The 22,223-nt window shown below is 55.3% G+C and overlaps 1 protein-coding gene across 1 annotated transcript in view; it reads left to right on the plus strand.

Annotated features, from left to right (window-relative positions):
- The window catches only part of PACS1 (phosphofurin acidic cluster sorting protein 1), a 128,805-nt gene that overhangs the window by 101,692 nt on the left and 4,890 nt on the right, over nt 1–22,223 (plus strand). The window contains exons 5-21 of the mRNA XM_012757471.2: nt 2,647–2,791; nt 3,008–3,099; nt 3,178–3,258; nt 5,860–5,919; nt 6,673–6,833; nt 7,159–7,252; nt 12,272–12,352; nt 14,456–14,571; nt 14,705–14,840; nt 15,992–16,096; nt 16,659–16,765; nt 17,424–17,578; nt 17,717–17,827; nt 18,555–18,657; nt 19,093–19,135; nt 21,241–21,283; nt 21,518–21,653. Of these exons, the coding sequence (XP_012612925.1) occupies nt 2,647–2,791; nt 3,008–3,099; nt 3,178–3,258; nt 5,860–5,919; nt 6,673–6,833; nt 7,159–7,252; nt 12,272–12,352; nt 14,456–14,571; nt 14,705–14,840; nt 15,992–16,096; nt 16,659–16,765; nt 17,424–17,578; nt 17,717–17,827; nt 18,555–18,657; nt 19,093–19,135; nt 21,241–21,283; nt 21,518–21,653 (1,769 nt within the window). The remainder of the gene's footprint in view (nt 1–2,646; nt 2,792–3,007; nt 3,100–3,177; nt 3,259–5,859; nt 5,920–6,672; nt 6,834–7,158; nt 7,253–12,271; nt 12,353–14,455; nt 14,572–14,704; nt 14,841–15,991; nt 16,097–16,658; nt 16,766–17,423; nt 17,579–17,716; nt 17,828–18,554; nt 18,658–19,092; nt 19,136–21,240; nt 21,284–21,517; nt 21,654–22,223) is intronic.

Genomic DNA, 22,223 nt, shown 5'->3' on the forward strand with positions numbered 1-22,223 from the left:
TTGGCCAACTAAAACTATATAGAAAAAATTAGCCGGGCATGTTGGCTCATGCCTATATTCCCAGCCACTCGAGAGGCTGAGTCAGGAGGATCGCTTGAGCCAAGGAGTCTGAGGTTGCTGTGAGCTAGGCTGACGCCACAGCACTTTAGGCTGGGCAACCTGGGCAACCGAGTGAGACTCTGTCTCAAAAAAAAAAAAAAAAGAAAGACTAAGTCTTTTAAACTCTGTATTTCCCCTACTCAGTGCTCAGTTAAGACTTCACTAATTAATTTACTAATTCACTAGTTAGAATAAGAAAGGGAGTGACTGACTAGTGAGAAATGGCTTTGTGCCGGGCGTGGTGGCTCACGCCTGTAATCCTAGCACTTTGGGAGGCCGAGGCGGGCGGATTGCTCAAGGTCAGGAGTTCAAAACCAGCCTGAGCGAGACCCCGTCTCTACCAAAAATAGAAATAAATTAATTGACCAACTAAAAATATATATACAAAAAATTAGCCGGGCATGGTGGTGCATGCCTGTAGTCCCAGCTACTCGAGAGGCTGAGGCAGTAGGATCGCTGAGCCCCGGAGATTGAGGTTGCTGTGAGCCAGGCTGACGCCAGGGCACTCACTCTAGCCTGGGCAACAGAGTGAGACTCTGTCTCAAAAAAAAAAAAGAAAAAAAAAAAAAAAAAAAATAAGAGCCCAGCCTGGTTACTGTACTGAAAGTTCCTCAGTTTGGGTTTTGCTGTTGTCGCTTGAAGATTAGATTCATCCTGCGTTTTTTGGGCACGTTGCCGCAGGTGTGCTGTGTGCTCCGGGCAGCCTGGGCTGCACTTGATGTCAGTTTGTTCCTTTACTGATGATACTGACTTTGATTACTTGGTTAAGATGGGATCTGCCAGGTTTTCCACTATAAAGTTAATTCATAGCATTATGTACTTATTAATGAAAAAATATTTTATGGGGAGATGTTTTGTGACTAGGTAACTGTCTTTTTCCTTCTCACATTTTTACCCGATAGTTTTAGCATCTGTTAATGATTCCTGCCTGGATTGGTTACCACTGTACTTTGATGTTGAACCAACAGTGAATTTCTGATCCTGCCATGTCTTCTGCATTTATGGGTTGGCTTCTGTTAGTGCTTTCTGGTCCCCTCCATGTACGGACTGGTTCATTTTTTTATTCTCGTCAGTTGTGGGCATTTGGATTCCTGTTTGATCTGACAGGGTTTAATCTGCTGCCACCATTTCTTATTTTTGTGCTCGCATTGTCTCGGGTTTGGCCAGCGGCAGTCCCTGCCAGCTGGCTTCTGCATCCTTTTTGATAAGTCTCGTTGTTCCTTCCATAATTCTTTACTTTCTGGTACAAAATATTCCAGGCTCCACTTGTACTTCCCCTGACCCAGCCCTGAATGAGCTGATTCTCCAGAGAGCCCTGGTCCGTTTTAGTGGAGGATGGCACTTAGAAACCAAGATCTGGGTCCCAGGAGCACTCAGTCCCCCCAGCAGGCAGAGCTAAGCAGTGCGTCTGTGCGTGCGCGTGTGCACACACGTCTCGTCTGCTCCCAGATCTAGTCCGTCTGACCGTGAGCACACACTGATGACCAGCCCCATCCAACACCAAAGGCTTTTCCAGCTTTGCTCCTTCGTACTTCTAATACCCTTGAGCAGTCAGAAGTGGGGCTCCCGTCACTCTCAATGCGTTCGCTCATTTGCGCAGCTCTCCCATGTGCTGGGCAGGTCCTCCCAGCCCTGACAAAGGGGAGAAGAAAGGAGCTACAAATCAGTTTGAAAAAATTGTTTCCACGCTTTGGAAAATTAAATAGGAAAAATGTTGTGCCCATAATAGGAAATGAGAGCTAGTCCCAACCCCTCCTCGTGTCCTGGTCAGGATCCAAGTGAGGGACTGGTGGGGAGTGAGTTCACACCTGCGTCCCACGTCCCCGCTGTGTCCGGCTCTGCCGTTCCCCGTGGACTGCGCTCTGTTTGCTTATTACAGAAACAGGTGACCACCACCTGTAGGGCTGGCCTCACTGGCCTCAGTAATTAGTTTCTCCATGAAGGACTTGAACTAACATGTAGTCCTAGAGATTAGCAATCGTGTCAATCTCTGCTCATGATTGTCATCTTTAAGCACATGGCCCTGGCCAGCACCTGGTGCTTCTAGAGATACTTTCACAATAAGACCTTGAGGTCAACAGGAAGACAATAGGCATGGATTTGGAAGGGAGAAAGAAAATGTATTAACAGAACGCCATTGCCTTGCATGTTCGCTTGAATTTATGAAAATAACAGCCATGGCTGGATGTGGTGGCTCACGCCTGTGATCCAAGCACTTCGGGGGAGGCCAAGGCGGGAGTATCACTTGAGGCCAGGAATTTGAGAGCAGCCTGGGCAGCTCTGTCAGTAAGACCAGCTCTGTCTCTACAAAAAAATTTTTTTAAATTAGCTATATGTGGTGGTGCCCCTGTAGTCCCAGCTTCCTAGGAGGCTGAAGAAGGAGGATCACTTGAGCCAGGAGTTTGAGGCTGCAGTGAGCTATGGTCACAGCATTCACTCTGGCCTGGGTGACAGAGCAAGACCCCATTTCTTAATTAAAAAAAAAAAGAAAGAAAGAAAATGGCAGCTCCTGCGTGGGCGTCCCCACAGTAGGACATCTGGTCGCAGGTGATGCAGCACCCCAACGAGGGCGCCCTGGTGCTCGGCCTACACAGCAATGTGAAGGACGTGTCGGTGCCCGTGGCAGAAATAAAGATCTACTCGCTGTCCAGCCAGCCCATCGACCACGAGGGAATCAAATCCAAGCTCTCGGGTAAGACGTGTGCAGCGTCCGGGACCAGCCCAGCCCCAGCCCCAGCCCCAGCCCCGCCCTGGGAAAGCTGAGCGAGACGGGGCCTGGGACATCCTCAGGCAGGAGAAGCTTAGAGGTCCCCAAAGACGGAGGTGGCCAGCCCTCCTCCCTCTGCCCCAGCCCAGCAGATCTCCCCCTGACCCTGGCAAGGTCACCTCACTGAGGTGTCTGTTCCAGATCGTTCTCCCGACATCGACAATTACTCCGAGGAGGAGGAGGAGAGCTTCTCCTCAGAGCAGGAAGGCAGCGATGACCCGCTGCACGGACAGGTAACTCCCACAGCCCCGCGTGGCGCGTCGGGTCCGTCCCCTGGGTTCCCGGCCTCCTCACTCTCCCCTCCCACTCAGGACCTGTTCTACGAAGATGAGGACCTGCGGAAGGTAAAGAAGACCAGGAGGAAACTGACCTCAACCTCTGCCATCACCAGGGTGAGCCTCGAAGGTCGCGGGCATAGGTCACCTCTGATTTTTAATTTGATGGTAGGATGGGAGCAGAAGTTCAAACTGCATGGAGCCTTAGAGAATCCATCAGCTCGTGGCCCCCCTGCTTCAGGATCCCGATGCACCCTTCTGTTCCCCCCCTTCCTGCCCCCCCCCAAGCTAGAAATCACTGTCCCAGGGACCCACAGTTACCGACGGGAGCGCAGTATGTTCTTCAGGTTATCCTAGGGCAGGACAAAGGTTGAGACCCCTTGTTTTAGGTTTTGGGACAGATAATTGGTTCTTCAGGACACAGAACACCCCAGACATCCTCCCAGCCAACCAAGGCATCGTTCCAAGTTACACGCTGTCCACTGCAGAGAGGTCAAGCCGTTCCTCTCTGGGGTGTCACTGCTCCTTTTTTATCATGTGTCAAACTTACCCAGAAAGAACCGGCTGGTACTCGGTGCTCCTGTGACCTTGGGCCCAATAGGGTTTGGTTCCGTCAGCTACAGTTCCTGCCTTAATGGACCCATAACCTTGGAGACCGAATGCCTTTGATTTTATCTCCATAAGATTTCCTCAGCAGTTGGCTACTTTTGGTGAAATTAGGGTCCTGGACTGAAAAGCTAAAAAGGTGAATTCCTAGCTGAACTTGGACTGATTCTGGAGTCCTGGGCCCAAGTATAGGAGGGTCAAAGCGCTGGGAGCTTTTCAGAAGCAAGGTTCGTAGCTCCACGTCCCCTGCAGCACAGAGCTGGCCCAGGGGCCCACCCCTGAGAGCAGGTCCCCACCCTTCCAGGGTGAAATGTGGCCGCACACTGGCCTCACTCCAGCCACCCTGAGGTGTGTGTCACTGGGCTTCAGGGTAAATTCTCCAGACTGTGACTGTGATGTCTCCATCAAATCAATGAGGAGAGGGCTTGAAGACTGTTTCCTTGTCCTTGGGTTTCTAACCCTCAATTGGTGCTCTGGAATAGCCGGGCTGTGGCACATCACCAGCCCCAAACACTTTGCCTCCGTTGCACTCTGGCAACGGAGCCACTGTAGGATCTCTGTACTCCGCCGCTTCTGCTAGGTTGTGCTTTTTCCTGCTCGGTAACCGGAAAGTGGCCTAATTGGCTTCCCACGCTGTGCCCCGGGAGCTTTATAAGTCACCTCTTCTGTACAGGTCTGCTCCAGGCCTCACCCTGTATGCTGGAGTTCCGTGCCCCTGTTCATACCCACTCCCTAGAGGCCTTTTGTAAGCTGCAAGCACTTTCCAGTTGTATCTCCAGAGACGTAGTACCGCCCTTCAGTCCTCTTCTGTGCGCATGCCTTCTTCTCTGCCACCGAGAGCACGTTGTCTGGACACGAGGGTCTCCTGGCTCTTCTCCAAGTGTGTCTTGTGCTTCTCTGTCTCTGTGAGCTCGAGTTTTCTCCTCCACTGCACACGCCCTTTCTCCTTCTGTGGGGACCCCGCAGTTTCACCTGCAGGTTAGTTGTTTCCATTCCCAGAGGGTGAGTCTGTCATTCAGGCTGGAAATACATATGGCGACAAGCTAAACATTGTGCCTGAAGTTGGGGACAGAGATAAGTAAGGCCCGGTCCTTGCAGTCAAGGAGCACACAATGTCTCGTGACACTGACACATCTCAACAAGGGGCCGCAGTCCAGTAGGACAGGTGCCATGAGACGGCACTTTGCATAAGGGACATAAATGACACAGGAGAAGGTCGCTGCCTCTGATGGGGAGTTGCCAGGGCAGCTTCACAGAGGAAATGCCCAAAGATTGTTTTTCAAAGATAGAATTTCACCAAGTGGATTTGGGGAAGATTTTTATTCAAGGCAGAAGCTGCCATGTATAATGGCCCATTACAATGACAGGCATTTTCCCACGAACTATGAGCAGCCTGAGCAGCAAATGGTGGGGCCTAGGCCATTTAAACTGGCCTGACCTTCGAGCTTGGTTCTCCAGGCAGCGGGGTCCGGTAGCCTTCTGAGTGGGACGGAAGGTAGCATGATCAGATTTGCCTTTGAACAACTGCTGTGAGCTCTGGAGGGAGCAAGACTGGAAAGGGCCCGGCAGGGGTGGGTGTCGGTCGAAGGCCATTGTCATGATCCCAGAGATGGGAGGAGAAGGGCCTGGATGGAGCAGCAGGTTCCAGGTGGGAAAGGGCAGGAGTTCTCCAGCAGGGGCTGTAGGGAGAACGGGAGGGAGAGGAACCCCCAGGTGAGACGTGGGTGTTTGTGTGCGTTGGGGACGTCAGTACCTTGGAGGTGTGCAGTTTGAGACGCCTGTGCTGTGCACACACGTGCGAATGCCCAGTTGGTGCTGCGGGGCTAGAGGTCGAGAGAAGGGGGTGGGCTGGAGGGACTCCTGAGGGGCAAGGGCCGGGGGCAGAGGGGCCTCCTCCTCGCAGCAGTGTCTGGAGCTCTGGGACTGCACAGGGATTAGTCGGCACGTGCCTGTCTCCCCATGTGGGCTTGACGTGCCAAGGGCAGACACCGTGTCTTCCCCTCTTTGTGTCCTCCCGCGGTCCATAGGAGTGCGCTCTCGGCAGTATTTGTTGACTTGAATTGACCACAAGCAGAGGTTGTTTGAGAGCAATTGTGCAATTTGTCCCTACAGCAACCTAACATCAAACAGAAGTTTGTGGCCCTCCTGAAGCGGTTTAAAGTTTCAGACGAGGTACGACCCCTTACTCCCAAGGTTAATGGTGAGTAGAACTCCTGAGTTTCACATATCGTCCCTGGGGTACCACTGGGAGTCACGATTCTGGGATTATGTGTCCCAGCCCCCCTTGCATGCCTGGTAGAGCCCCGGGGGTGAGGGGAGCGAGAAAAGGGCTTTGCGCGAAGGCATTTGGAGACGGCGTCACACCCAGCCATGGTCAGACCCAAGCCTCCGGCATGGGTGTCAGGAACGAATCCAGTTGTTTAATTTTCTCTCCTGTCCCAAGAGGACCGTCAGTGAGCAACAGCCTGTGAAGTAGAATGTTCTCATTGGTCCGCCCTCGAGTAACCAGGAATTGGCTGTTGACAGAGAAGCGTTTTCCTCCCTGGGCTCTGGCAGTCCCGGCACCGGTTTGCACAGCTTCTCGGTGGACTAGAAGGGTGAAGGCGGAAATAGTTGAGAGAGGCTGTCTTTCTGTGGACTCTGGGGGAGGTAGAGCAGCCCACACGCCATTCCCTGGAGCGGTCCACGAGCACTCAGCTCTCCTTCCTGGTGTGGCTCTGTAGTGTGACTGTCAGGGGAGACTGGGGTCCTCCCCACACCCTGCCCTCAGGGCTGGGCCACGTTAGGACTGCTCCATGAGCATGTCCCTGCAGGGGATCGTGAAGGAGGTGGGTTGCCGTCTGGCCCAGGAGAAAAGAGTTGCTCGGCTACCAAAATTGTTAATAGGGACAACCCAAATTCGGAGGTTTTGTTTCCCCCTTACAGGTGGGCTTCGGCCTGGAGCACGTGTCCCGGGAGCAGATCCGAGAGGTGGAGGAGGACCTGGACGAACTGTACGACAGCCTGGAGATGTACAACCCCAGCGACAGTGGCCCTGAGATGGAGGAGACGGAAAGCATCCTCAGCACACCCAAGCCCAAGCTCAAGTGAGGCCGGGCTTCCCGGACACTCTCCTTCCCGAGCTCCTCCCTCACTCGCCCTCTGTCCCCGGGGAGTCTTGGCCCCCATCCTTCCTGACCCTGGGCAAAGATCACTGTTTCTTCCCCTCACTGACGGAAGCCCAGCGGGACTCTGGAAGTCCCTGTGCCCATGCCCTGCTCCTCTACCCTCCATCCACCGTGTCCTTCTTCTGGGCTCCCAAAGCGCGGGCTGCCGATCCTTCCCGCGCACCCGCTCCGCCCAGCTCTCCCTGCGTGATCGGCTGTGCTGCGCCATGGCGGCCACTGACCGGGCTGTGCTTCTCCGCCACAGGCCCTTCTTTGAGGGGATGTCGCAGTCCAGCTCCCAGACAGAGATTGGCAGCCTCAACAGCAAGGGCAGCCTCGGGAAGGACACCACCAGCCCTGTGAGCAAGGCCGCTGGCCGTGGGCGGGGGGCCGTTGCCGGTGGGGCTTCGCACCCTGGGCCCTCTGCCTCTCTGACCAAGGCCTGTTTTGTGACCTTAGAAAACTGGTCTCATCTTGTTTCAACCTCAGTTTCTTCGTCTCAGTCCTACCCAGGAGCTCAGTTCTCTAAGGGCATCGTTGTGTCTGGTCGGGGGTTCTTTTTGGTCTGTCCTCGCCGTGGCATGGAACCTCCTCTTCCAGAACACAGCACATTATAGTCCCTCCCTCCGTGTCTACTGCGTGGTAGCTGGGAGTCCGTGGTATTTGGCCAGTGGCGTGCAATTCCAAAGGCACAGAGAAGCCTTCAAGATGTGTTTGGGAGACAGTGCGCAGGCTCCGTAGGGTAGAGGATTCACAGGGGAGCGGTGCCCTGAGAGAATTTAGAATTTCGTCAAGAGCTTTCCGTTTTGCCTGATGAGCAAGAGGAGACAGGCGCTGTTTGCTGTCGCAGCCAAGAGCCCAGTAGCTCCCTGGGCCACACTCTGCCCTCCGTAGGAAGTCCCTTTCCCCAGCAGCGGCTCCCAGGGTGGCGCCGAACTTACCATAGGCTTTCCCTTCGCTGACAACTAAGGGCAAGTGGGCGTTTTGCGCGATTTCAGGGCAGAGTTTAAGGTTTGCCGTTGAAAGCCCTGTGTCTGTCTGAAGATCAGAGACACTGAATCCTTTGAGTCCTCCCGTGCTTCCTGCGTCACTAGCAGATGAAGCCACAGTTGTGTATTCACTGGTGGGACACACAGCTCGCCCTGCTGCAGGTGCGACTGTGAGGAGGCTGGAAGGGCGCGTGCCCACTGTCCTAAGGGCTGGAAACCAGAAACTCTCCCGGGGTGTCCAGGCTGCCTTTCGGCCTGCAGCCGCCAGGTGGGGCTCTCCTCCCTCGCCAGCGAGGATGTGTGGGTGGACGCGGCGGCGGCCCACACCGTGTCCTCCCGCAGATCCTGACCCTCAGCGCTTGTCCAGCCCTGCTTCCTGGTGACCTGCCACCGAGGGGGCCTCACTTCAGGGCTGATGCTTAGGGTGTGCCTTGGAGCTGCGTTTCCTCAGGTGGCCTGCTGCATCGTCACTGTCCCCATGGGCAGACCATTGGCTGCTAGAGCCAGATTCCCTTTTAAACATAAGGGATAACTCTTCTAGAAAGAAACCTGGGACCTGACTGAGGGAGGGCCGTTTCACAGAGTTCTAGGATACAGAACAGGTGTTCTACAGTAGAACACTGTAACAAAATATATTATGTTCAACAAACACTAGCGATCGTTGCTCTGAATTCAGTAAGAGGAACTGTTTTGTACTAGTGAAGGTATTTCTGGGTTAACGGAATTTGGCTGTAGGTTCTACTTTAGTCTCAGTTACGTGGTTTACAAAGTTTAGAGAAAAAAATCCCTTTGATGCTCTGAGCCTCAGGCGCCTTGTCTGTGAGGCAGTGAGTTGGCATGGGGCCAGGTGGCGGTGAAACGGGTGGAGTGCCAGTCTTTAGGATATGATGGCTTGAGGGCCCCTGTGTAGATAAAACCCACACTGGGGCAGGGTGGAGTTTCTGAGTTTGAATCTTGACTCCATCACTCCACTGAGTGTGCTCTTAGGCAAGTTACCAAGCCTTGGTTTCCTCATGCACAAAGCACTTGTACAAATCACGTGCTCGCCTGGGCATGGGGCCTGCAATCCCAGCACTCTGGGAGGCCAAGAATTACTTGAGCCCAGCAGTGCAAGACCAGCCTGAGCAAGAGTGAGACCCACCTCTACTAAAAATAAAAAATTAGCCGGGCATGGTGGCACATGCACCTGTAGTCCTAGCTGCTTAGGAAGCTGAGGCAGGAGGATGGCTTGAGCCCAAGAGTTCCAAGCTGCAGTGAGCTGTCATAATGCCACTGCTCTCTAGCCTGGGTGACAGAACAAGACCCTGTGTCTAATTAAAAAAAAAAAAAAAAAAAAACTCTCACCTCACTAGGTAGCGTGGAGATGCAATGGGAGGTCAAACCTCCAACCTCCAAACCTCCAACATGTGTACTTGACTGACTGACTGACTGACTGACTGACTGCATGAGGAACATTGCTCATCGCTCCATAAATGCTGTTGCTTTTATTATTATAATTCCTTAATGCCATTTCAGTTTTGGACTCCTAAAATTGGTAGGACTTAGATGTCTTTTTAGTGACTCCTTCAAATTCTGGTTCCATTGGCCAGATTTCAGACTCACTTTACTGGTTTTCTGCTGATACTGCTATTTTTTGAAGAGCCCATATGTCTTGATGTGGGTGTGAAACTTTGGACTCCTTTGCTATGAAGGCACTTTGGGAGCAGCAGGACGAGGCTTGCTCTTAAACAGAGAACTTCTGAATGGATTAGGAGAAAACATGAGATCGTACATACGTGGGCAGACGTGTACACACTGCTGCCAGTTGGTGTCCTTTCTTTCCTAATGTCGTAACGTTGTTAGTTATTTTTCTTAATCTTCCTTTTTGTTCCTCAAATTTTTAGAAGATTCAGTTTATCACTAGAACCAGAAGGAATTTCTGCTGATGCAAATTATTGCAGTTGTTGAGTTTTCACAAGAATGGAGCACACAGGAGCGACATAATTTGTTTCTTAGCTGTTAGCAGTAGGCCCTGACGATGCTTGGGTGGGGTGGCCACGAGAGGCAGACTTTCAGCCAAGACTGCGACTGCTAAAGGTCGCTGCTTCCGTAGCGTTGTGATAATGGTGTTGGGGACCGTCCTTCCTAACAATAACAGCCTAAATAATGCCCACTCTTGCCCTCCCCCCATGCACGTGCACACGCTGCTCAGCAGCTGGCATCGCCCGTGGGCACATTGTAGGCTGCTGGAACCTCGAGATGCCTCGTCCGCCCCCGCTGCCAAGCAGGCAGGCAAGCCGGAGCACTGCTGGTGTTCCAGGGTGTGTGTGAGAGCAGGTCAGACGCTCGGAGCAGTCGGGACGTTGTCTCTGGGAGGAATGAGCGCCCAGGACAGGTGAAAGTGTCGGTAAACGGCCAGCAGGCACCCCCTGACCCAATCCAGTTACACATACGTCAGGAGATTGTTAATGACTGCCATCCGTTCATTTCACGCGTGTAGCAAAACGTGTCTCACACCATCAATATACACGATTTCCATTTGTCAGTTACGCCTTAATAAAGCTGGAGGGAGTAAAATCTTATTAAATGGTGCAGCTTTGCCACAGAATTGATGCTGTGGCTGTCACAGGGCTTGACGACAAGGCATGCCACCTTACAACCTGGCAGAACTGTGTCATCACCCCAATTCATTCTTTCTAAACATGTTCAGTTCGTTTGTAATACTGAGATCCAAAACTGAGTGAAATTGTCTTTACTTTTAGGTCTGGCCAGGGCTTTTTCATCATTCTAGACTCTGTTTACGTTGGCTAATTGTGCAGACACGTGTAAATGAGCGCGTGCTGTGGTCTGGAGGCAGCCCATTGTGTGTGGTGGTGAGCCGACGCCAAGCTGATGGTCGGCAGACCTGAGGATCGTAGGGTGTGGCTGAAGCGTGTTGAGTCCGTCTTGCAGACAGCTGAGCACAGTGGTTCTCAACTAGGTGATTTCGCCTCCCAGGAGATGTTTGGCAGTGACTGGAGACGTTCTTGGTCGTCACAAATGGGCGGTCTGCTCCTGGTACCCGGTGCGTAGAGGTCAGGAGCTCAGGAGGTCAGGGATGCTGCCAAGCATCCTGCAGAGCACAGAATAATCCAGCCCGAAACGTCAGCAGTGCCCGAGCGGAGAAATCCTGGTCTAGGGTGCGACACAGGGAGCCTGCTTTTGTGATCTTTGCTCATTAGTTTGTCGAGTGACCTCTGCTCTCATCAGCCTGATGTTTCTCAGTATTATGTGATTTACTCAGAGAAGGGACTTGGAGTGACTGGGGGCGAGTGGGACATCCTTCATGTTTCCTGGTTTCTGAGGTTCCCTGTAAGAAACAAGAGACGTACAAGGCCAGTGCCTTCCCTACATCCGAGACCTACAACCCCGCAGCAAGTCACTGCTCGAGACTTTGACTTGGTGTCTGCACAGCCAGAAGCAATGTTAGCAAATTTGAAAATCTGATTATGTGTCTGTATTTGCAAAGTGAATTTTTTTTTTTTTTGAGACAGAGTCTCACTTTGTTGCCCAGGCTAGAGTGAGTGCCGTGGCGTCAGCCTAGCTCACAGCAACCTCAATCTCCGGGGCTCAGCGATCCTACTGCCTCAGCCTCCCGAGTAGCTGGGACTACAGGCATGCGCCACCATGCCCGGCTAATTTTTTGTATATATATATTTTAGTTGGTCAATTAATTTATTTCTATTTTTGGTAGAGACGGGGTCTCACTCAGGCTGGTTTCGAACTCCTGACCTTAAGCAATCCGCCCGCCTCGGCCTCCCAAAGTGCTAGGATTACAGGCGTGAGCCACCACGCCCGGCTGCAAAGTGAATTTTTAATATTTATGAGAAATGCTAAGAAGTGTTGGGGACAAATGGAGAATTAGTTCACACCTAAATGGCTTAACATCAGGTGTCTTTCTGCATAATATATCCTGTCAGAGGGTTTTCTGGATGTTTCTACCGAGCAAAAAGCATTGGCTGTGGTCAGTGTCCTTAGCCTCAAAATCAAACCCCTAAACCATAACCTTCTCTCTGACAAGCAGAGGCGGCCCCGTGTGCCCCTGGGCAAGGGTGTGTACTGTGCTCACGGTCAGAGCTTTGTGGTCCAACAGCAAAGCCATCCGACCTTTGAGCTTCTCCTCCCATGACGTCTCATGGGAGGTAGAAGTTCTGGATTCTGCATCCCACCGTGTAGTCTGATTACAAAAATAACTGATCCCTCCCAAGCTTCATTTTCGAAAAAATATGCCCCTTAAAAAATAAAAGCCCTCAAGATTTTATGAGGTTGAAGATTCAGTGAAAGTGTGTTAAGCTTCATGGGGAACTGGTAAAACAAGTCACAGTGGTAGCTATTTGTGTCAGTTATAACTAATCATTACCATTTTTGCAGATGGAAATGGCTGCTCTAGAAAAAGTCAAGTCTACTTGGATTAAAAACCAAGATGACAGCTTGACTGAGACAGACACTCTGGTATGTACGGCACAGTTTCCTGTTTCTGCCGCTTCCAACAGCATCTGTCCCTTTAGAGATAAGGGGGGGGTGACCCTCCAAACTGCCTGGGGGCAACTGTGCATCCTGGGCTCTTTCTCCTGAAACCTTTCCCGTGGAATGTGACCTCCCTGGACACCAGGTCCTTCCCCATATTAGCAAACCAGAAATGTCCCCATTCTGCCCTTTACTTAGAGGGGTCCGATGCTAGTTTGGATAATTTCTCACTGTCACCCCCATTTGCTCCCAAGCGGTGATGACCAGTGTCTCCCCTGGAAAGCCATCCTCTCCTCCTCGCATGTTGTCCTTGCGGTTGCCAGGCAGCCACATTGAGTCTCCAAGGGGTTGCTGGTCAACTCCTTCCGCTAAGAGGCATTGGAGCTGCCAGGGCGCGTGGCGGGATGCGCGGTTTAATTACACGTTGACTCTCGAGCGTTCCCTGTGTGCCCGCTCGTGCTGGGCACGGAGAGGCAAAGGCGAGTGCGCCGTCTGCAGCTGCAGCACAGCAGCTGCCCAGGGAAGCCCCTGTGCACACCCAGCGTGAGACCGGGTGGCCTGGCCTGGGCAGGTATTGGGGGAGGGCACGTCTGAGCCGGGTCTCGCAGAACATCCCTAGAACCAGAAGCTGGGCACTGGGCAGGAGGGAGCAGGGAACTTTCTAGAATGCCACCTGGGTTGAGCCTCACGGTAAGACCTGCTGAGGGTTGAATGGGATCCAGGAGAATGATTCTAGGCTTGTTTCCTGTAGTAAATGGTTCCTCCTTAAAGGTCTCTTGTATAACAGAACGTTAGGCTTGATTCAAGATGAGTCTGGGATTTGCCGTGCTGACTTACCTTTTACAGGTCACGGCAGTCTGAATAATCCAGATTCCACTCAGGCCCCACTGTGGTCCACACCACATGTGGCAACTATCGTGGTCTTTCCAAAATGAAATTCCAGTTGTGTCATTTTCTGATTAAACCTTTCAGTGATTGATCAAATCTCAGGGACTTGATGTTGAGCAGAAGAAGCCAAACACACACAAAAATTCGTGCCGTAGGATTCCATCTATGTGAAATTCGCAAACAGGCAAAACTAACCATGATGGCAGCGTGAGAACACTCGGTGCCTGTGGGGGTGGAACAGGGCCTGTGGGACCCTTCGGTAGTGCTGGAATATTCCATCTTGACAGGTTAACAGTCACCCAGGGCTACACTTGTGCACAAACTCCAGTTCCCTGCTTTAGATCTGTGCCCCTTACTTTGCGGGTGTTAAGCCTCAGGGAACACTGTGAAAATGCAGAGCAAGGGCAGAGGCAGAGAGGCAGGTGAGCAGGCACGCAGGCGGGAGCACTGGGGCAGGGTGGTCCTGGGGAAGATGTGGGGGACAGCAGTACAGGAAGGTGGCCCGGGGCCAGGCCCTGGAGGGCCTCAAGGCCCCACTGAGGAGCTGAGACTTGTTCCGAGCAGTGCAGAGCTGTTCACGCCATTTGAATAGTGCTGGCCCTTGGTGGCCATTGTGTGCCAGGAAGGCCAAGCTGGCCTGAGCAGGCAGGTGGCATGAAGCGGGCAGCGAGGCTTGTGGAGATTGTCAGACGTTACCTGAGGACGGCAAAGGCCTGAACCCAAAAGATGGGACGAGGGGGTGGGTGTGAGTGAGCCAGGGAGGTGCAGCCGAGAGTCAGCATGAGGGTGAGGAAGGAAGGGAGGATTCCAAGGTCAACACAGGGTGGCTTTGGCTGAGGTGAGGAGCGTGGCTGCAGACCTCCCTGGTCCCCAGATCACAACCCTGACGAGGCCAGGCCGGGAGCTGGGGAGATGCACAGGTGTGGGCCCCTTCCCTCCTGGAGGCGGCTCCTGCACGTGTGTAGACAGATCACTCGTGCACGTGGAGGGCAGGGCGGGCCGGCAGCACGCAGGGCACACTCATTCAAACTGAACAGTAGCAGCCCCCACTGGTTGAGGAAGGTTTGGAACCCCAGGTGTGCAGAGAAAGAATGAACCGCGTGCTCACGGTGGTGAGGGGCCTGGTGGGGCTCCAAGGAGGCTCCTGGAGGTCGCTGTGTGAGCGGTGACCTCACTGCTCCTCCCCATCCTCCGTGGCAGGAAACCACTGACCAGGACACGTTCGGAGATGTGAGCACCAGTCTGGTTGTGCCAGAGAAGGTCAAAACTCCCATGAAGTCCAGCAAGACGGATCTCCAGGGCTCGGCCTCCCCCAGGTACTGTGGCTGGGAAGGAGGCAGGGGACGAGCCGAGGCCGTCCTTAGCGTGGCTCTGGGCCTGGGGAGAGCAAGGCCGCAGCAGCCTTGGGGGCGGAGGGCTGTTTGACCACCCTTTCCACGTCCCCGGCAGCAAGGTGGAAGGGGTGCACACGCCGCGGCAGAAGCGGAGCACGCCCCTGAAGGAGCGGCAGCTCTCCAAGCCTCTGAGTGAGAGGACCAACAGCTCTGACAGCGAGCGCTCCCCGGACCTGGGCCACAGCACGCAGGTACTTCTGGGCCCCCGGCACGGCCAGGGCCCCCTGAGATTCCCCGGACTGCAGGCTCTGCTTTCTCATCTTCTTTGGACACTTAGTTGAGAGGAAAGGAGAGTCACTTCCAAATGCTCCAAATAAAAAGTCTTGAAGAAAGACCAGCATTAGAGAGCTGCCCTGTGTTTACTATTTTCTGCCAGGGGAACGAGCTGACCTGTGGGAGCGGGCAGGGAACCGGGAGTGCTGGCGTTGTCATTGTCCCACCTGCCGTCTCTCTCGTTGGCTGTGCCTCCTCGGCCTCCACCAGACAGTCTGGGGGTCATGTGGTTAGTCAGTTGTCCCGGAGGAAGGCAGCCACCAGGTCTCTGGGGATGTCCCCAACATGAGTGCCAGTCCTTTCGTTAGTGCATCTGTGGGCAGTGACTGTGATTTCAAGCTGATGAGTTAATGGCACTAAAGTATTTCCATTGAAGTTCCTGAGAGTGGCTGGAAAAGAAGTCAAAAGAAACAGGGCCTCAGCAGTCGTGTTCTCTTTGGAGGCCGGGGGCGACAGAGCTTCGGGGCAGGGGCTTCCCTGGGCTGCTGCGGTTCTGGACTGAGGCAGGAAGTCTGTTCATTTCCCTGATAAACATTGTCAAGAGAAAGCGCGTGTCAGCGTGGCCTCCCGAGTTTGATGCTATTACCCAGCTGAAAATGAGCCCGAGCCTAGAATAGCCTAGTGCCTGGGGTGAGGCATTGTCCTTCCTGTTAATCACTATTCCTGAAATACCTTTTGTTCCCGCAGACAGCAGGTCCCCACACAGCGCTGCTGCCACTCTCATTATTTCTCTCCCCGCTGCCCTGGTTCTGTCTCTCTCAGCGCCACCGGCCGCCTCTCTTGCCGCCGCCTCCTTCCTCCACCAGCCTCGCCTCCCGCCGCCTGGGCCGGCAGGATGACCACGTGGCTTTGTTCTCATGTGTTCGCATGTCCTCTGAGGACTCTGTCCGCTCCTTCTTCCTCCTCCCCTCCCCGCCGCGGTCCGGCCAGCGGGAGGCTGCGCCGCCTCCAGAGTCCGCGTCCCTGGTTCTCTCCGAGCATCCCTGCTCCGGGGCTTCTCCACACGCCCGGCCCCAGCCCCAGCCCCGGGCTTCCGGGGCTGCCTGACAGGAGACACTTGTCCCTGCAGATTCCAAGAAAGGTGGTGTATGACCAGCTGAATCAGATCCTCGTGTCAGATGCAGCCCTCCCCGAAAACGTCATCCTGGTGAACACCACCGACTGGCAGGGCCAGGTGAGGGCAGGAAGCGCAACCCCCCCTCGGCCCCTTCACCCCAAACTGAGCCCAGAGCCCCGGGTTCCAGTCCTACTTCTGTCACTGTGCAACCTGTGGGATCTGAAGCCACTAACTTTCCCACACTTCAGCATCCCTGTATGTGGGAGAGCAGGAGCAGTCCCACCTGGCGCCATCAGCGCGCCACAGGCCACGGCAGCACAGTGGGACCGAGCACTTTGAGAAGCTCCATGTGCTGGAACATGCCCGGGTTGGTCTGGGTTCCCACAGAGGTGACTCAGTGGGACCAAAGCAGCCCTGCCTGCTCCCACCCGTTAGACGCTGGCGCCAGGACCCCCAGAGCACTAGTGTCAGAAACCCCCTCAGCCTTCCCGCCTGTGACAGTCAGCTGTCACCTCTCCTACTCTCTGAGTGGCAGCAGGAAACCTGGCCACCTTTGCCCACCTTCAGTCCGAGCTACAGAGGACAAGGGCCCTGCAGCTCAGCCTGGGCCTTGCTTGTCCTCGTGGGGGATCTAATGTGCCCTCACCTGCGTCCCTTCCCCTTCCCCTCCCCACCCCAGTATGTGGCTGAGCTGCTCCAGGACCAGCGGAAGCCCGTCGTGTGCACCTGCTCCACTGTGGAGGTCCAGGCCGTGCTGTCCGCCCTGCTCACCCGGATCCAGCGCTAGTAAGGGCACCGCTCCCCTCTCCTGCCCTCCCCCCTACCCTGCTGATTTCCAAGCGAGGACAGGACCCCCTGGCCTTATCAGACTGAGAAAGCACAGTGGGGTGTGTGGTTGGGGCGCAGCATGGGCTGTAGCACTCGAGAGCCCCTGGCGGCCCCAGCAGCTCCTGCCCCCGGCTCTCTGCCTCGACCTCGACTTGCTTCATCTTCTTCTTAACCTGCAACAGGGAGGAGAGAACCCTGGGGTTTTAAACGGACCTTTTACTCCTTCCTTCCTTCCTTCCAAGTGCAACGTGCTGCTAGACAGTCTAGAGCTGGGGTTCCCCTAGGGCCTTCTCAGAGGGGCCAGAGGCCCCTGCCCGCGTGGCCGCTACAAATTCCAGAGTCACAGGGCGCACACCTAGGCGGGGCGTAGCGCTGCCGCATTCACGTCAGCCTTAGCTATTCCATCTCCTTCCTGGGCAACCAGCTGGGCTGTGATCCTGGATTTCCTCTTAATTGCAAAAGCACTGTGGCTTATTGTCCACGTCATTCTGTTTTATTTTGCGTATTGTTTTGCTTCCCCTGCGGGTTGTTGAGATCATGGAGAGTCGGCCCTTGGGGTCCCCCTGAGCAGGATCCTGGCGACCCCAAGTTCTGTGACGCTCCCATTCCTCCCCAGCTGCAACTGCAACTCTTCCATGCCCCGGCCGGTGAAGGTGGCCGCAGTGGGGGGCCAGAGCTACCTGAGCTCCATTCTCCGGTTCTTCGTCAAGTCGCTGGCCAGCAAGACCTCCGACTGGCTGGGCTACATGCGCTTCCTCATCATCCCCCTCGGTAAGGCCCGCCGCCACTGGGAGCCCTAGTTGGGGCTCACTCCCACCAGCCGGTCCTGCTCCCGGGGCACGGGGTGGGTGGGCCGCACCCTACTTCACCCCCGGACCAATTCGCCGTCTCTGGTTTTCCACTGACCAGGTTCTCACCCAGTGGCCAAATACCTGGGCTCCGTCGACAGCAGATACAGCAGCTCCTTCCTCGACTCTGGCTGGAGAGATCTGTTCAGTCGCTCGGAGCCCCCAGTGTCAGGTAGGGGCCCCTTGGCAGGCAGCTGTCCCCAGGTTCACAGAGCCAGCCTCGGCGGGGGAGGAGCCGGGGGTCGTGCTGCTCTCCCGCACTGTCACCTCCCAGGCACTCGCTTTTCCGGTAAGTGTCCGTTAGCGGAGGCTTGTTAAACGCTGCCCTTCTGCTCTGGACATTTTGAGCCTCTGCACGTCTGGAGTGAGGAGGGCCACGTGCAGGGCGGGCAGTGGACACCTCTAGTTGTAGGGATGAAATCCAAGAAGCAGAGCATAGTTATCGAGTAATCTCTTAAGAAATGACAGGCACTGTCCCAGCCAGGGTTTCCCTGAGTGCCGGGTAGAGGTGGCAGGATCAGAATGAGGCCGAGTTCCTCCAGGCAGGGGGAGTGACAGCCTGGCGAGGCTGTGACGAAGGGCTGGGCAGAGATCGGTGGGGCAAGGCTCCTGTGGGTTGACAGATGGCCATGAACACAGGCAGGAGCAAGTGGGCATGACAGGAAGGGCGTGGTTAGCCCAGGAAAGAGCAGGACTTTGAGGAGTGCAAACGTGGAGGTCGGAGGGAGAGGCCCATCCTTGGGTTCATGCCTCCTCGGTTCAAAACCAAAGGGCTCTCAGCCCTTCCTTAGCTCAAGCCCCTTCCCCCCGGGTCCTGTGGAGTCTCAGGAGGCGCTCCCCGGGGGTCTGCAGGGTCGCCTGCTGAAACCGACGGCAGCTGTTGCTTGGCTTTCCTGCAGAGCAACTGGACGTGGTGGGGCGGGTGATGCAGTACGTCAACGGGGCGGCGGCGACGCACCAGCTCCCCGTGGCTGAAGCCATGCTGACCTGCAGGCACAAGTTGTAAGCTTGGCTTTGGGGGGGTCACAGGAATATTGAGTCTTCCCTGCATTTGCATACTTTCCCTCTCCATACCCTACCCCATGTCCCTTCATAGGAACCCAAGAGGGTGAGAGGGATTTTACCACCCCCCATTGGCACTCCTTCCTTGCCCGGCCTCCCACTGCAGGGGCAGGCACCAAGTGCAGAGCACCTGTCTGGTGGCTGAGCTCAGATGCGGGAGCAGCAAGCGTAGTTTGCACAGTCAGCTCTTTTGCCCCATTTTGTGTGCTCCATGTGTACCACAAGTAATAGACCCTCATGCCACCCCAAGATGTGATGGGACGAAGTATAGTGTTCTGGGCTCCTTAGAAGCCGCAGTAAAACAGGAAGTGCTTACATCCCTGCACCCCACTCAGTCCGACCTGCTCACTGCAGAGCTTTCCTGTCTCCCAACAGCCCTGATGAAGACTCCTACCAGAAGTTCATTCCCTTCATTGGCGTGAGTACTGATTGCCCTCTGCTCCGTGCCCCACCCATTCTCCCGGCCTTCCCATCCTCCCTGACACCCACACAAAAATAAAAGATTCATCTAGAACAGCAGTTGTGGGAGTCCCCCCAGGGGCTACCTGGCAGTGTCTGGAGACATTTCTGATTATCACAGCTGAGGGCGGGGCCTGGGATGCTGCTATACACCTGCAGTGCACGGGATGGTCCCCAGTGCAGGGAATGACCTGGCCCCACACGGCAGCAGTGCCAAGGCGGAGGGGCCCTGGGCTGGGGCATGTACTGGGCTGCCCCTCTTGGTGTCTGTCCTCCCTTTCTGGATCACAGACTATCCCCAGAGTCATCCCTGGTGTCTCCTGTTTGTTGCACCAGGCCCTGGACTTGGTGCCTTGGCCCAGGGCATGATGTCCGAGTTCAGCTTCCACAGGCTCCAGGGAAGGGGGCACTGCCTTGAAATAATGAAAGATGATATTTTGAAGAGAAGTCTGAGAAATAGATACTGCTGTCTTCAGGGTCAGATAGACCACTGAGAGGAAGGGTTTCTCGTCCTTCTGGTTAGTTGGGGAAAATCTCTATACTAGTTAATTTTGAAAATAAAGGAAAATACCAGGCATGGTGGCTCATGCCTATAATCCCAGCACTTTAGGAGGCCGAGGCTGGAAGATCACTTGAGGCCAGGAGTTCAAGATCAGCCTGGACAACATGGAGAGACCCTATCCCTGTGGGGAAAAAATTAGCTGGGCATGGTAGCACGTACCTGCAGTCCCAGCTACTCAGGAGGCTGAGGCAGGAGGATCACTTGGGCCCAGGAGTTCCAGGCTGCAGTGAGCTACAATCACACCACTGAACTCCAGCCTGGGCAACACACCCTGTCTCTGAAAATAAAAAGGGAAGGGGAAGCGAAAGGAAGAACCTCTTGGGGTTAGTATGCCGTGGAAGCAGGACTGAAAACTCGGATTTCCATTCATAAGACCTTCTAATTTCCCTTCCAAACCAGCTTGTGTCTTTTCTGTCCTTCTTTGAGGATCAGTCAGAGCTTCTAGAGGGAAGGTGTGTGTGCAGGTGAGGGGCCCAGCTCCTTGCCGTCCCTGTCTCTGCGCAGCCAAGGTGCTGCCGGTCTGCAGTGGTCTTGGGAGATGCCTGAGCCGGGGACACTGGGTCCAGGGGCCGCCCCCATGGCTGCGTTACCCCCCCAGGACCACGGCCCACAGGCTGGGCCGGCGGTTTGGTGCTTCTCACTTTGCTGTGGGTTGCTGCTCAAGCTGGCCTCACAGCTGAGAGAGAGAAAAATTCTTTGAAAACCAAAGGAGCTGGCAGCCTCACAGAGCCAGAGGAAGCGCAGGGAGAGGGGAATTGTATCCAGGAGGCCCAGGGTGTTGATTTGTTCTTCTCTGGAAACCAAAGTAAGGTCGCGTGGAGAACTGGGGCAGACCTCGGGAGTGCGGCCTTGTGCTCCCAGCAGCTCTGGGCACCACCTGCGGGCAGCACCTGTCCCAGCTCCTCCGAGTCCGGCCTCTGGCCTCCCGGCTCGGCTCCGCTGCCCCTGTGCCTGGGGCTGGGCCAGGTGATAGGGCACAAGATGTCACCAGGCACTTCAGACACAGCCTGGATGGTCACATCATCTTTCTCTGGCTGTGTCCTTTTCTGGCCACTGGAGGGCGCCCTCTGTCCTTTCCAGAATTCTCTACGGATACTTGAAAATCCCTGAGGACCACCCCCACCCCAATTCGGTAGGATGATTCCAGGAAGGCCAGAGAGGGGAGTGCTGGCGTCACCCCTTAGCACGTAGCACAGCCCCTGCCACGAGAGCTCCTGTCCCCACAGGTGGAGCTGGGGTCCCGGGCCCCTCCCCACATGGTGTCCCCAGGGCACTGACACGGCTCCGGCCCTGGACCTTCAGCCCAGAGAAGAGCTGCTCAGGCCCCCCATCGTGTTTGGAACTGCGTTTTTGTCTCGCTCTGTTTTCCCCACGTCTCTTAGAGATCGGGCTGCTCTGGACTTGCAAAGATTTTAAAGACTGCAATAAAACAATATGTAGTGATTGGTGCGGTTCTGGCCACCTGCTTCTGGGGGCTTTAATGAGTGTCTCTCCCCGTGTAGGTGGTGAAGGTGGGGCTGGTTGAGGACTCTCCCTCCACCGCAGGTGAGCTGGGCTCTGTGTCTTCCCTGGGGTGGGGGCGGTACCTGCCCCCTCCTCTCTCCTGTCCAGGGGGCCTGAAGTTGGAGGCTCTGGATGTCCTAGGGGAAACCAGCATGTGAGCAGGAAGGACGTGGGCACCCTCGCCCCACTTGAAGTGGTGGCTGGGGGAGGGGCCAAGGCCCAAGGAGGGAGGCCAGGATGGCTTCCTCCAGCTATCTGTGTTTGTCCCCCGGCCAGGCGACGGGGACGATTCACCTGTGGTCAGCCTTACTGTGCCCTCCACGTCGCCACCCTCCAGCTCGGGGCTGAGCCGAGATGCCATGGCCACCCCACCCTCCTCCCCGTCCATGAGCAGCGCCCTCGCCATAGTGGGGTAAGCCCCCGCCGCGCCTGCCTGTCCTGCATGCCCCCTCCACCCTGCCCCCCCGTCAGTGCCCGGCATCCCCACTGATTCCAGGGACAGTATATGGGCGTGGCAGGTGGCAGCAGGGCGAGGTCACTGGAGCTAGAATTCAGGGACGAGGTCCAGCGGCCCAGCCATGAACAGCACAGCGAAGCAGAGGACGCTGTCCCCCGTCTCGCGGAGCGGCAGGCTCAGATGAGACAGTGTCGGCAGAGAGGCCCTTTTTAACTGCGAAGCGCCATGCAGGGGTCTGGCTGTGGGACTTCCTGTGCGGAGGGAAGAGTGTGGGCCTGGGGACAAGACGCAGCTGGGTTCCAGAGGCTCTGTCTTCTGCCTGCCGTGTCCCTGGACGAGTTGCTCAACTTAGTTCTCTCTTCTGTGTAGTAGAGGTGAAACGACCACCTCACAGCACTGTCGTGTGGCTTAAGTAAGAACACACGTGTGCCGGGCGCGGTGGCTCACACTTGTAATCCTCGCACTCTGGGAGGCTGAGGCGGGCGGATCACTTGTAGTGCAGGAGTTTAAGACCAGCCTGAGCAA

The sequence above is a fragment of the Microcebus murinus genome, chromosome 4, assembly GCF_040939455.1.
Source record: "Microcebus murinus isolate Inina chromosome 4, M.murinus_Inina_mat1.0, whole genome shotgun sequence".
In the NCBI taxonomy this organism is placed as follows: Eukaryota; Metazoa; Chordata; class Mammalia; order Primates; family Cheirogaleidae; genus Microcebus; species Microcebus murinus.